The sequence below is a fragment of the Nothoprocta perdicaria genome, unplaced genomic scaffold (assembly GCF_003342845.1).
Source record: "Nothoprocta perdicaria isolate Ctin4 unplaced genomic scaffold, notPer1 scaffold_49, whole genome shotgun sequence".
NCBI lineage: Eukaryota > Metazoa > Chordata > Aves > Tinamiformes > Tinamidae > Nothoprocta > Nothoprocta perdicaria.
The window spans coordinates 3,699,166-3,712,477 of NW_020455743.1; the positions used below are offsets into that span (position 1 = coordinate 3,699,166).

The 13,312-nt window shown below is 46.1% G+C and overlaps 1 protein-coding gene across 1 annotated transcript in view; it reads left to right on the forward strand.

Moving 5' to 3' along the window:
- Positions 1 to 3,140, forward strand: part of LOC112954155 (cytochrome b-245 heavy chain) — an 18,131-nt gene extending 14,991 nt beyond the window's left edge. Inside the window, exons 11-13 of the mRNA XM_026047298.1 lie at positions 732 to 878; positions 1,728 to 1,852; positions 2,514 to 3,140. Of these exons, the coding sequence (XP_025903083.1) occupies positions 732 to 878; positions 1,728 to 1,852; positions 2,514 to 2,640 (399 nt within the window). The 3' untranslated portion in view covers positions 2,641 to 3,140. The remainder of the gene's footprint in view (positions 1 to 731; positions 879 to 1,727; positions 1,853 to 2,513) is intronic.
- Positions 3,141 to 13,312: the final 10,172 nt, after the last annotated feature.

The window sequence follows — 13,312 nt, forward strand, 5'->3', positions numbered from 1 at the left end:
GAGGAGAGGAGAGGAGAGGAGAGGAGAGGAGAGGAGAGGAGAGGAGAGGAGAGGAGAGGATGTATAGCCCAGTGGCCGGGTACTGACTCTGCCTCTGGGGATTTCCATGGGCAGTGGAAACTCAGTTCAAGCTGTGCAGGAAGCACGAACTACTGTCATACTTTCCAGATACTGATTGTGTCCAGACAAATCCTGCACTCCTTCCCTACTACACACGTACAGAGCAACTTTGAGCCAATGTAACCCCAAAATGGGAGCCACTGCCCCTCTTGCCTCCTGTGCCTAGAAACTCCCTGTGCTCAGGTTATTCTCTCCAGTTACAGTCATACTCACAGTGCTGTTACAAGAAGAGAACTGGCTTTATCACCTCTTTTAATTTACCATTCTTGCCAGCAGACAGGGAGGTAGAATCTTCCTGAAACTCATTATTTTATGTCATAGTAAACTGTTTTACAAGGATGTAAGTGCACAAACATTACAAACTGTTAAACTCACTGATGGAAGAGGAATGAAAGTTGTTTCCCTGTTTTTTTGCAATCACATATTTTGCTTTACAACTTTCCCAGCATCTAAACTTTAGAATAGCTTCAGTGCAAGCTTGTCTTTTTGTCAACTGAGGTGGTCACGGCAATTTTTTTTACAGAAACTCTATAATCCTCACTTTGTTACCAACACAAAAACAGAATCCATAAGTACCAATGTACCCTAAGCCTCTCTCTTGTCTCTTCCAGATCTACTTTTACTGGCTTTGCAGGGACACTCATGCCTTTGAATGGTTTGCCGACCTCTTGCAGTCTCTGGAGACTCAAATGCAGGAGAGAAATAATGCAGAATTTCTCAGCTACAACATCTACCTGACAGGCTGGGATGAAACTCAGGTAACAACATATGGAAAAGGCTTCATGTGAGCAAGCTTGCTATGTTTTGATAAATATTCCGATGGCTGTTTTCCTGGGATTCACCTGGCTCTCAGAGTTTTTAACTGTAGGTTGTAATTGGCAGACAAAAAGTCTTTTGTAAATGTTGGTAATTTCCATACTGTTAAGGTTGTGCTGGTTGCTAAAAGAAGGCAGTCAAAACAACAATCCCCTGAATGGGGTGGCAATGCAGGAATGCCTACAGTTTACTGCATAATTTTTGCTCTGTGCTCTGCCCCCTGGCACTGCAGACTACTTCTTTTAAAAGATCTAGCTCACACTGCCATACAAAGCTTTGGGTTTGCCACCAAAGCTCAGCCTAAGTTACTGTGGAAGTGCTACAGTGGTTCATGGCAGTCGCTAGGAGTGGTGAAACTCTGGGAGTGCTCTAGAGTTTCCCCCTCCTATTCATATGGATCGGTCCTTCTACAAATAAAACTGGCAGGATGTCATTAAGGTCAAGGATTGTATTATTGTAGCTGGCAGGGAAGTATTGTCCTAGTTTACGGCTTTATTTTACATCTCTTGAACTAAAACAATTTGTTGTAAAAGAAATGTAATTGCTATGTTTAATACTTCATAGCTTTAATTCTCGAGATTGGCCAGTTTGGGAGAATGAGAAAGACAGAGCTTGCTTGCCAGATTTCCTATGTCAGTTTTCCTTTCCATCCATAATAAATTCCCCAGGAATGTTTTTAGTTTGCTGACAATGTAATGCTGACAAGTGACATGATTTTTTTTCTAACCAAAGATAATTCTGTCATATCTAAATCTGTGTTTACAAGACCCTTTTTGTTTCCTTTCCCACAGGCCACTCATTTTGCAGTGCATCATGAAGAAGAGAAAGATGTAATTACAGGCCTTAAACAGAAAACACTCTATGGGAGACCTAATTGGGAAAACGAGTTCAAAACCATTGCGGGGAAACATCCAGGGTAAACCTGTATTCTTGTTAGTGCCTATGGCCTTCCTGTGCCTAAATCCATAGTAGCACCATCATGTTCCTTAGATTGGTAACATCTGAGAAACACTATTTTTTCTAACAATCTGCCAATTTCTAGTTATTTTGTAAGATCAGTTCAGCCACAGACATGAACTGTAGTGTTGAATCATTTGTTTTAATTTGCAGTTTCAAAAAAAATACTTTTGGTGAAAAATTTCATGTAGTGCTTGATTGTCAGAAGTATTTTAGAAAAAAAAAATGTAATTCTCCTGCTGAAGTAGATAGGAATGTCAGTGACCCCTAAAAACAATATCTGCTATTTGGCTGTGCATCCAAAATTAGCAGGAAGAAAATGGAGCTGTTCCTTCCAAGAATTTGCACCATAAATTCTTTAAGTCTCTATTTCATTGTTTCCATTGAGGTCAGTAAAACTGTCTTCACTGATTTCTGCTAAACTGAGACTTAGCCCATCGCTTATTTTAGGAGGAGCAGGAAACATATTGCAAATTTTGAAGGCTTATAGGTTTAAGAGGGGACACATAGTTCTACTTCAGTTTCTGTAACTGAGAAGCAAAACTTGAAGACTGATTTACATGAACAACACCGAGCTGCTCCGTGCTTAGTCCTTGACCATATTTTCATTTTCTTAACAGCTCCAGAATAGGTGTTTTCCTCTGTGGACCTGAGGGCCTAGCTGACACACTCAACAAGCAGAGCATCAGCAACTCAGAAGCTGACCCCCGAGGAGTACACTTCATTTTTAACAAGGAGAATTTCTAGTTCCTAAACACATGGGAGTCATCCAACAGTCATCTAAAAATTCAAAGACTAGATTATTTTTTTTCCATTTGAAGTCTGGGAAAGACAGCCCAGCTTCCAATCTCAGCTACACTAACGCAAATCCCTTTCCTTCTTTGAAATTGGCTCTGCAGCGGATTGACAGAGAGTCAAGTTTTGCCTTAGGATTGCTTGCATGGCCTCCCATATACTGGCAATTTAGCAGAAATTTCTTCTTTGTGTGTATGAGGGCATTTCCCCTCAATTAGCTGTCCTTACTCTCTTCTTTTCTCCTGGTGCCTGCAGCGGTGTCCAGGCCAGCATACGCATCTGAGAGTCAGTTCACGCTGATAAAGCTTACTGATATTAAACAATAAAGCATTCTAGCAAAATGCTATAGGGAGTTCTTGGAAAGAAAGAGGAATTTAGCCAAGGGTGAATGGGAAAGATCACTACTCGTGTCAGAAAAGCAATTTTGCACCAGCGTTTTTCAGGCTTCTGCACATAGGCCTGAGTATCCTGTGCAGGAGATAGAGGGGCCAGCTGAGAAGCAGCTCTAGGGAAGCCCAGAGCTGAAAAAGAAGCACCCGGATGCCTGAGCCCCCCAGCTTGGGGCCAGGAGGGTGGGGGGCACCACAAGGCTGGAGTCAAACACAACCTTGCGCTCGCTAAGCGAGCCAGAGCACGGCTGCTTCCAACACTCCTCTTCCTCTCTCGCATCTTCACACTCGCAGTGCAGGGACCTAAACAAGAGAAACAAGAAAATTGCTTCTAGGGCCTCCACTTCTGAGTTTCAAGGCTGAAAAAGCTCATTGCTACACAGGTCTCCTCGGAAGGATTCCTACATGAACACAGGGCTTTTGGCCCTATACAGCTGTTCCTCACTGACAGCTGTGGGACAGGTTTGAGGAAGCAAAGATGGTTGGGCAGTAACTGGAACAGCTGTGAGTTAAGTTGCTGGTTTGCACAAGGCACCTAAACACAGCGCAGCACTTGTGTACATTATGCATAATAGGTTCATAAAAAACAAACAAACAAACAAAAACAGCAACAGGGAAAAAGAAACCATTAAACCATCAAAAACAGTAGTAAAGGGGAAAAAAAAATGGTTGCAAAAGGCCTTGAAGCAGACACATTTATTAAGCATATTCTGTGAGTTTCCCCAGTGTCTTGTTGTCTCCATTTGTCTCCAGCCCAGTTGCCCCAGTTGCCTCCCTACCACCTTCCAAACTCTGCATACAAACCTATGCACAGCTCCTGCACAGCACTGGATCTTGCTGATAGACTCTACCACAGAAGAAAGTCTTGGCTCATGCAGTTCCAGACACACTCGTGCAACCATCTGGTTACCAGCATTTTACACCCCAGCTCACCAGACAGGACATGTTTTCTGTTGATACAGAACATGCAAGTACCCTGTACTTCTTCAGAAAGACAGTATTTGTTGCTGCCAGCTCCTGTGAACTGTTAGCTGGTCCTTTTGATTGTGTCAGCATCTAACGGGGAGGAAGTCACAGTTGGTAAATGTTCGTGAAGACCAACATCTGATGGAGAAATTTTCAAATTTTTTCTTTCAAAAGAGGCATAGTTTAATCTATACCATTCTTTTTGAAAAATACCTATTAGATGAGAATAGAGCATAAGCAAAACTGAATACACTTCTTCGTTCCAATAAAAATTTTGTTACTGAAACATAATAAGAGTCTGTTTCTGTGCAGAGGGCTTTGATTTTAATGGAAATACAAGCAGACTTTAACACTGTTAGCAAGCAGGCAAAGAGGAAGTGCAAGGGTCCGACGGGGACAACATGTTTACTAGTCAAAGATTTTTTATTATTATTATTAACCTGTTAATTTTCTGCACATTGTCATGTTTTCCTTAAAACTCCAGGGCTCTTTCCTGACGGAGCCAGTTTTAGTGATGCTTCCTGTTGTACCATATACTTGTGCAATGGGTTGTTTGTCACCTTCAACTCAGAGGAAGGCATCCCAGGCTGATTACTGAACCACTGTCTTCTTACTTCTTATGAAAGAATAAACGGATGGGAATTTCTCGGTTTCCTGAGACCTTATCAGTCATGGTCTGAATATGGGTTTTTTTTAATCCAAGGTACATGAGTGAAATGGATATCACTAGAAAACTGACAAAAGGAACAATAAGAACTAGGTTCCATACTCCCCATTTTTAGCAGAGCATGGAGGGCATCAGTGGTATTGCTTTAAGCCAATGCAGCTGTCCTTCAGCAGGGTTAAGCCCTTCTCAACGCTCGCACTGTGTGGAGCCAGACCTTTGCTACAGGCCGGGCCCTCAGGGAAGGGAAGTTCCTCCTCCTGTGTGTTTGTTTGGCTTGGTTTTGTCATGGGGCTGGCGGTGGGCAGCGGCTTTCGCAATAAGCAAAGATTCTTTTGCTTTCAAGTCGCTGACTCCCAAATTCTTCCGCAGGGCCTGCCCTGGAAGCAGAGCGGCCCCTCGCCTTCCCTGGGGAAACCGTGCATGCCTGGTGGTGAGGGGTTAGGGCGAGCTCAGGCAGCCAGCAAGGCTGCGCGGCACCGCGAGCTGGGTGCAGCAGAGCTGGAGAGGTCTTTGGAAAGGCCTTTGGAAAGGCACCTCGAGGCTGCTCCTGCGGGTGGCTGGGCGAGCGGGGCAGGGCACAGGGTGATGGAGGAGAACGGCCTGAGGCAGAACCTGAGGCAGCCCCATGTCTCACTGGCCCCATTGATGGGACTGATGCTGCCCCAGACTCATCCCTTCACAAACCTCTGACATTGTGCACGTGAACTGGGGTCTTGGCGAGCTCCCCACCGTCGTCCCCACTTGCAGAGGCATCTGAAGGCTGCAAGTGGTTCTCCCATTACGGCCAGACTTTTACCACAGCTTTCCGCCCTAGCTCTGCTTCAGCAATATAGAGATGACTCCAAAGGACTCCTGGTAGCACTGGCAATACCCAACAAATATGAGGCCAGCCTGTGTGTGACAGGCGCTGTAGAACTCACCATGTTTAGGAAGTGAATGGAAGTCTTCAGGTCTGTCCTTCCACCAGTTCCACAAATTCTCCATTTACATGGAAATGCTCTGCTGACTGTCAGAAAAGCCAGTTGGCGCTGGTTTAGTAAAATGAATGTTTCCACAAATGGGTGCAACTGAAAGCTCAATGCAAAGTGAAAAAAAAGTAGCTGGCCCTTACTAGTGGCTTCAGCTCAGCATATTTTCCCCTTCCCTTCTTATGTAATATTCTATCTTCCCTATCTAGCCATCTGAATTAGGAAGTTCTTATTCATGGATACCCTTGAGTTCCTGTCCACCGTAGTTACTCCCACAGTTAAAGACTTTGATGCTGAGGGGTGCTGGACAACTCCAGCTTCCATTGGTCCTGCCTGGATCTAGGAAACTGGAAGAGTTCTGGAGTGAGCCCCTCACTCTGTATGATCAGATAGAGATAATATACTTGAGAGAGCCCAGGATGCTCACTGAGGCTCATCTAGTCCTTCACTCCTTCCCTGCTACACCCTTCCCTGTGCAAAGAAAACTCAGGTTTTCCTATTTGACTCCACAGCTAGAAAAGTGTTTGCCCCCAGTAAAAATGCTGCACTGCCTGATCACCATCACACATGCAAGAGGGGAAACCACCCGGGTTGCAAAACAGATCTTCCTCTTTTCAGTCTTGTAAGACGTTCTCTGCTGGGTGGGGACTTTCTGCATTTCAACCTTCAAGCAGTGCGTTAAACAAAATTAGAAAAACAACCCAAAAGCTGCCTGCCAAACACCAAGTATTTTTGAGCAAACAAGAAACAGTGCCATGGCCTCACCATGGCACTTTATACGGGGATCGTTCTCTATTCTGGGATATTCTTATCAATTTAGTTCATACTTCTCTTTTTTCTTTTTTTTTTTTTTCACCTTTAAGTGTAAGGTGCAAATTGTGCAGAGATGAGGGAGGTGGCCGGACAACCCGCTCCCTCACCAGGCTCACAGATAGAAACACCTGAGCCTGACGGGAGAGGAGCTGGGACAGGCTGGGCTGGCAGCGGGAGCCCAGCTCTCGCCCTGCCAACAGATGCTTTGGAACCCCAGGAACACCTGCCACGGCAAACTGCCCTGCAAATAGCTATTTTGGTCGATTTGTTTTTGCCTTAAAAACATAGCAAAGAAAAAATATGAGTGTAGACTAACTAGTGGTAAGACAAGGAACTACGAAAACACCGTTGGCCATGAGTTTTACTAATTTCAGAACAACTGGAAATTTGCAGAGACACCCTGCAGGATGGTGCGGAGCCGGCCAGCGCCCCATGAAGGTGAGGAGAGCTGCTGGGGGAGCATCGTCACCCTCTGCCCGTCTCTCCCGCTTCCTCGCCGGCTGTGGGACCCAACACCAGGCACCGAGCCAGGCTTCAGGTGGTGAATTCACACAAGCCCTCTGAGACTTGCCACCTACTCAGACAGCAGCAATGACCGTCACACCAGCTGTGAGAAACACTTTCTAGAACCAGCTCCCTTGAGGATACCAAGCCCTGGAGCCCGTCAGCAACGACCTTCTGCTCTAGCATTGCCAATGCAGTGCGACAGGAACACGACCCTTAGCAAGTGCTTGGAAGGGCAGCTCTGCTCCAGCATAACCTCAGCGATGCAAACGGTGGTCTGAGCTTTCCCTTACGGGGCCAATGAACTTTCCCTTGCAGGGCCAATATCAGTGTATTTTGCCAGTGGTTAGTGCTTTGCCAGTGTCCCTCGCTGCGAGGCCTGCGAGAAGACCATGTCCCATTTAAAGCCTTCACGTGTGGCTCCACCTGTGGGGCTTTTATGCTGTAATTTCTTCTCTGGGAACTCTTAACTGTAGGATAGCAGCTGTATGGTTATCAGCGATGGACTAGGGACATGAGGTCTCCGGTAACCAGAAAGGGAGTTAATGAGAGACCGTATATGAATTTTGGCCCATGAGACTAGGTGGACAGAGTAGCATCCTCAAGCTGGTAGGCTGAAAGAAACCAGTCTGCACCTCCCAGGCTTAGTCAGCGGGTGAGAAACACAGCCAGGTTACCGTTATGAAAACCCAGTAGGCACAGCAACATTTATCAATGAAAAAAGCAACAGCAGATGGGACCACCCACCCATCACCCCCTCCAAAAATGATGAAAACTCTTACTTTCAACATTTGCAAAGACTGAGCTGTAACCCATCACGATGACCACTTCCCCTTTAGAAGTAACAGATGTTTCCTTGCCTCTTTATTTAGCTAATGTCCACGGTTATTTCATTTGTTTCAATAGGCTGGGCATTCCCTTGGCCTCTTAAGGCTGTCCATTGCTGGGCAGCAGGGATAGCTTTCGGATTCTGCAACCACACAAGGAAGAAAACACATGTGGGGGAGCGAGCAGGCCGCTGTCTTGTGAGCTGACCGGGTATTTACTCCTGTCAAGGCAAATGTCACTGGAAAATGTCACACGGGACAGGCCCCTGCGTACCTCGTAAATGCCACACAAGCTGCAAAGGAAACCTCTCGCCTTGTGGGCCTCCTTCTCCACCCAGCCCCAGAGAACTCGCACCTTTAAAATAATAATAATTTGCTGCTAATATAATTACAAGCTCTTCTTTTGCATCTTACTGAAAAAAAAAAAAAAAAAGAAGTATTTTATCCTATCACTGATGGGTGGGTCTCAATTTTTCACTTCAAATATTCTCTGGTCTGCCTTCTAAAACACTTCAATTCTCGAAATGCTATGGCTAAAGTTTCCAACCAGGCAGATATATCTAGGCCTCTGTCCTCGTCTCCCATGACATCCCAGCTGTCATCCATACATTTAGCCATGGTCTTCTCCAGAGATCTCAGTCTCCCCTGGCTTCGGGACTGTGCTGCCCTCCATTCCCAACCCCCTGTTCATCCGAGCCACCTGCACACCGTGTCAGACACCAGCTGGAATAGGAGAGCTTGGACACAGGGATGACGACATGGCCTGATTTCAATCCATCTCATCAGGGGCACTCCAACTGCAGATGGCCTGAGCTGGGGGACAGGTGGGACAGGCACAATTTCTGTGCATTTCTCACCAACTTTTCAATCTCAAGGCTGCTAAAAGAAGAGCTCCTGATCCACAGCCTTCCCTCCCACCCTTCCATCACTGACTGCGAACAAAGTCACAAACTTGGTGGTAACTTTGAGTCACACTTCTGAACATTTCATCTCCTAAGACAGACATGCAGATAGTTTTCAGCAGAACAGTCTGGGGATGCTGGCTTTCCTATCCAGCCTCTCAAGCCAGGATTGATATACAGGCTCTCAGTAGCTCGCTGCTTGATTGCTACCCTTCCTTTTCCTCCAGCCCAAAAGCTGCTACGGAGCTCTCACCTCTAGTTCATTACTGATCCACCAACACCTGCACCTCTTCCCTGAACTCCCCTTTCTCTTTTGCAGCAAATCCACTCAACTTGTACTAGTTTCATAACTGTTCATAGCCCTCCTCCCTCCTGCCTTCAAAAGCAGGAGCTGGAAACGCTCCGTTCTGCCAGTTGATGGTACCGTGCTCCTATTCTCATTTTTAAAATTATCAACAAATAGTCTTTGATTCTCTGAACACTCTTAAGAGAATTTTCCCTAACTCCCTGCCATTCTATACCTCATTATCCACTTCAGATACTTCCCTAACACTCCGCTGTTGTGCCCATGGTTTGGCTGCCAGCTGTTTCCACCAGTTTTCCGGAGTCAGACAAGCTGCGTTTAGGAAAATCTGCCAAAATCACCAACAACTTCCGAGCCAGTTGAGCTGTGCTCTGATCAGCATGGAAGCTGCAGCTCCCCTAAGAGCCTCCTTGTCCCTGCTGGGTCTGCCAGAAGGCTCTGTCACCTCCTCTCCTCCCTACTCGGAAGTCCTCTCTTTCCATTTCCATTTTGGCTGCTCCACATAGTTTCTGTCCTGATCTTGATACACCTATGGACCTCACACTCCTGTTTATGCCTAATGCTTTCTTTTTCTCCCCTTGCTTATATTGTTTCTTCACATTCCCAGGCTTGTCTGCCTCTGTCCGTTGCCTCTTTGCAGTCAAATTGCAGGGCTTTCAGACGGTGGCTGTGCTCTTGTTTTATATTTGAATAACATCCATCAGAGTGGGGCAATGTTCCAAAACCAGCGCTTCCAAGCAATGCAGTGACGATAACCATAATAGTAATAATAACTGTAATTACTGCCTTGAAGAGCCAGGATTACGCGTTCCAACTGCTACTGCATGGGCAGTTCTCAGGTTTTCAGAATAATTTTTTCTCCCATTTTCCTAAATAAATGGAGTAGGAGCCAAAGGAAGGAACAGATATTGAAAAAGAAGAGACAGAAAACGGGTGCTTTAAGTTCTGTTGTTTGTTTCAGGATTGGCTCTGCGTTTTGGAGTTTGCCTCTTAAATCATCTACATTCCTTCTTCCTTCTTAAGTTCCTGTTTTGGTCATTGTCATCATCCCTGCTCCCTCACACTGTCCTCTTCTTTGTCCTCTCTGTTTCAAGTTTGGCTTGAAAGATAAGAGAGAAGACACAATGTAAATTTTTACATGTACATTTACATATAATTTGCACAGTCCCTTAACAGCTGTGCAGGGTGCAGGGAGGAGTATGGCAATTTATGTACCTCAGGCCAGCTCTGTTTCGACTTTCCCGAGACTAGTTCAGTATCAGAATGTATCACTACTACTGGGATACAATACATGAAGGGCAGCCCTGTTTCTATTCTCAAGAGACAATATTTTTAGTAGTAGCAAGACTGAAAATAGAAGTATGTCATACATAGCTACATGTGCTCATATAAAAAAAAATTATATATAAAAAAATAAAAAAGAAAAAATGTATTTTTATGAAGCCCAGGATAGGAGAAGCCCAAGATTGGATTTTTTTTAGTCTTCCCTTTTTACAGGAACTTTACACAGATGATACAAAAACAGGAGCAGTCAGAAGGCGCTCGCTCCCCAGCATGGGTGAGAAACAGTCCGTTGTAACTTGTGCCATGACTCCTGACTTGCCATTGAGGAAGCAGAGCGCGTGTCCAGGCAGGCAGGGAAGCAGAGCGCGGATCCACGTGGGCAGGGAAGCAGAGCGCGTGTCCAAGCGGGCAGAGAAGGAGGGCGCGTGTCCGTGTGGGGGCCCGCAGGCTGCAATGACCTGCGGTCTTTCCACTGCCCTCCTCACACTTCCCGTGCAGCATGACAGCTTGTCTGAAAAACATACACGCTCAGAGCAATGACACAACCATAACTTGCTGATGTCATTCTGTACCAAGGCTATTTTAGCGATATTATCATTATTACTGTGTTTCAGTCTCTCCTTTGGCTCCTTTCACCTTGGCTCTCTGCCATGCACGCACAGCCCTTCCCCGGGCCCTGCCGCCCGGCTGCCGTTACCGGCAGACCCGGCCGTGGCCGTTGGCGCGGCCGTTGCGCGTCGCGAGGCGCGGGCGTCGCGGCCGTTTAACCGCCGCCCGCGCTGCCACCTGCTGACGGGACGGTTGATTTCCCGAGGCCGCCGGCGCCGCTCAGCGGCCCGGGGCGGGTTGAGGGGTTTCCCTCTCATCTCTGGTAAAGCCTGCGGTGCAGGCTCCATATTTAGCTTGTGGGTACAGTAAAAGCAGCCCTGTTTGAAGCTGCGGTGTCAGAACCAAACGGGCTCTCTTCTGGCCCACGTGCCCTGTGGTCCCAGTCCTGCCTCTTTGAGCATTTATCACAAATGTCACCTACAGAGATCCGTGTGAAACCTACCACAGGGTGTTTCAAACACGCAGGGCTCTAGCTCTCCGTTCTGGAGTAACCACAAGGTAGCAGAGGTGTGTGGTGCTCAGAGGGGTGCCGAGGACCCAGGAGGACCCCAACCCCCCTGTGCCAGGGAAGGAAGCTGCCATCTCCTGTGCTCCATGTCTGGTAGGGCCTGCTGAGTCCTGGATCCCTGCTGGAGATGCCTGTGGTCTTCCTACGAGCTCCCTGGTCCTGCAGTCTGTTTGGAGAAGATCTCATTTTGTGAGAGATCACGCAAGCTGTGCGTGATCACATGATCACATAGCTGTGAAGCCAACATTGCATTACTGCATGGCACTTAAACCACGGACACCGTACCTGTTTCCAGCTATTTCAGTTCAGCCTTGGTAGCGTTAAATGCGAGTAGTGAACACAGAAATTTGGGGTAAACAGTTTCCTGTCAAATCTTGCCTAGCTCATGTACAACCTGTGCATTGACTATGAGGACTGCATGAGTTTTGGACAGGAGAACAAGAGGACAAGGGTTAGAGGGCACTAATATGAGTCTCTCTTTACACCGAGGAATATAAGAAAGCATTTCATATAATTAGAGGGCACCACAAATGAAGACTGTGAAGTACCTGAATTTCTAATCATGACAACCAACAGGGCCTGTTACTGTAATCCCAGTTCTCCCTCCTTAGTAATTCTAGTTCAGACTGTTGCAATGAGGTTTGCAGGTGTCTCTCTAACACCATTTTGCTGCTTTTAAATAACATTTATGTAACAAAGCTGCATGCTGCAGCTAAATGTATTCCTGGCTCTAAAAACAAATGTTTGATGGAACGAATATACAAGCTAAAACCTCCGGTGGCTCGAGAGTGACTTAGACTCACTAAGGCAGAACAATCTCCACCAACAGGCCCGTGCATTAAACTGTAGCCTTCCCTCCACCCAGGGGGAAGGAGAGAAGCTCTTCTACCCAAGCAAATGGGCACAGGCCCAGCAGGGCAGAGCAAAGCAAGTGCCAGAGCACCTAACCTGAGTGTCGAGCCCAGGAGGCCGCTTGCAGCCACCCTTAGTGCTGCTCTTGTGGAGCTGCTCCCCTGCGTTCAGAGGGCTCCCTAGACATGGGGTCCTCCCTAATGCAGATTCTTCTGTCCGCTTTATAAGACACAAGAATTCTTCCCAATGATTGTAACAGCTAAGAAACCATATTACTAGAAATGTGATTAACATGTGATTGTTCCTTCTGTTTTGCAATCTGGAGTTTTCTCCCTGAAAACAAACTACTTCTTTGGAAGGAAAGTGACAGAAACTCATCTTGAGAGTTAATTATAAGTGGCTCTTTGTACCCAGAGATGGATGGGGAACGAAAGATGGGAAAGAAAGCAATTAAGTTGGCTATGGTAGCCTGGAATACAAACACTTTTCCCGGAGTTGCCTAGGAGCTTTTCTAAAGCAACAAAAGTTTTAACACGTATGACCCAGACAAGCAGTAAGCGCAGTAGGTCAGGGTAGAAAACAGGCGGGAGAACGGGAGAAGCTAATCTCGTCCTGGAGCCTTTGACAAGTCTCACCTCTCAAACAAACACAACTTTAAGGAATCTCCCAAACTCTCATTTCTGTGTACAAGTAACAAAAAGCCAGTTTTCAGTAACAAAAAGTAACAAAAACCAGTTGTTTTCAGTTGCTTTTTATATTGATCAAGTAGGCAAGAGACAAAAATACAACTAAGGCAAATCTTTATTTTACTTTTTTTTTTCCTTTTTGGTAGAAAGAAAAATGAAGCAACGTTACAATTAAGCAGTATCTTCTTGCTTTCTAGTGAAACATCTTCTGCGCTGGAACCTTCACCAAGCCTCATCAGAGTAATAATCTTGCTCAGTGCATTTTATTTTCAAGTAAAGCAAAAATACTAAATGAGATTGTAAACAGCTATTTGGAGTAATATCCCTTCTGCCCATGGCACCTGA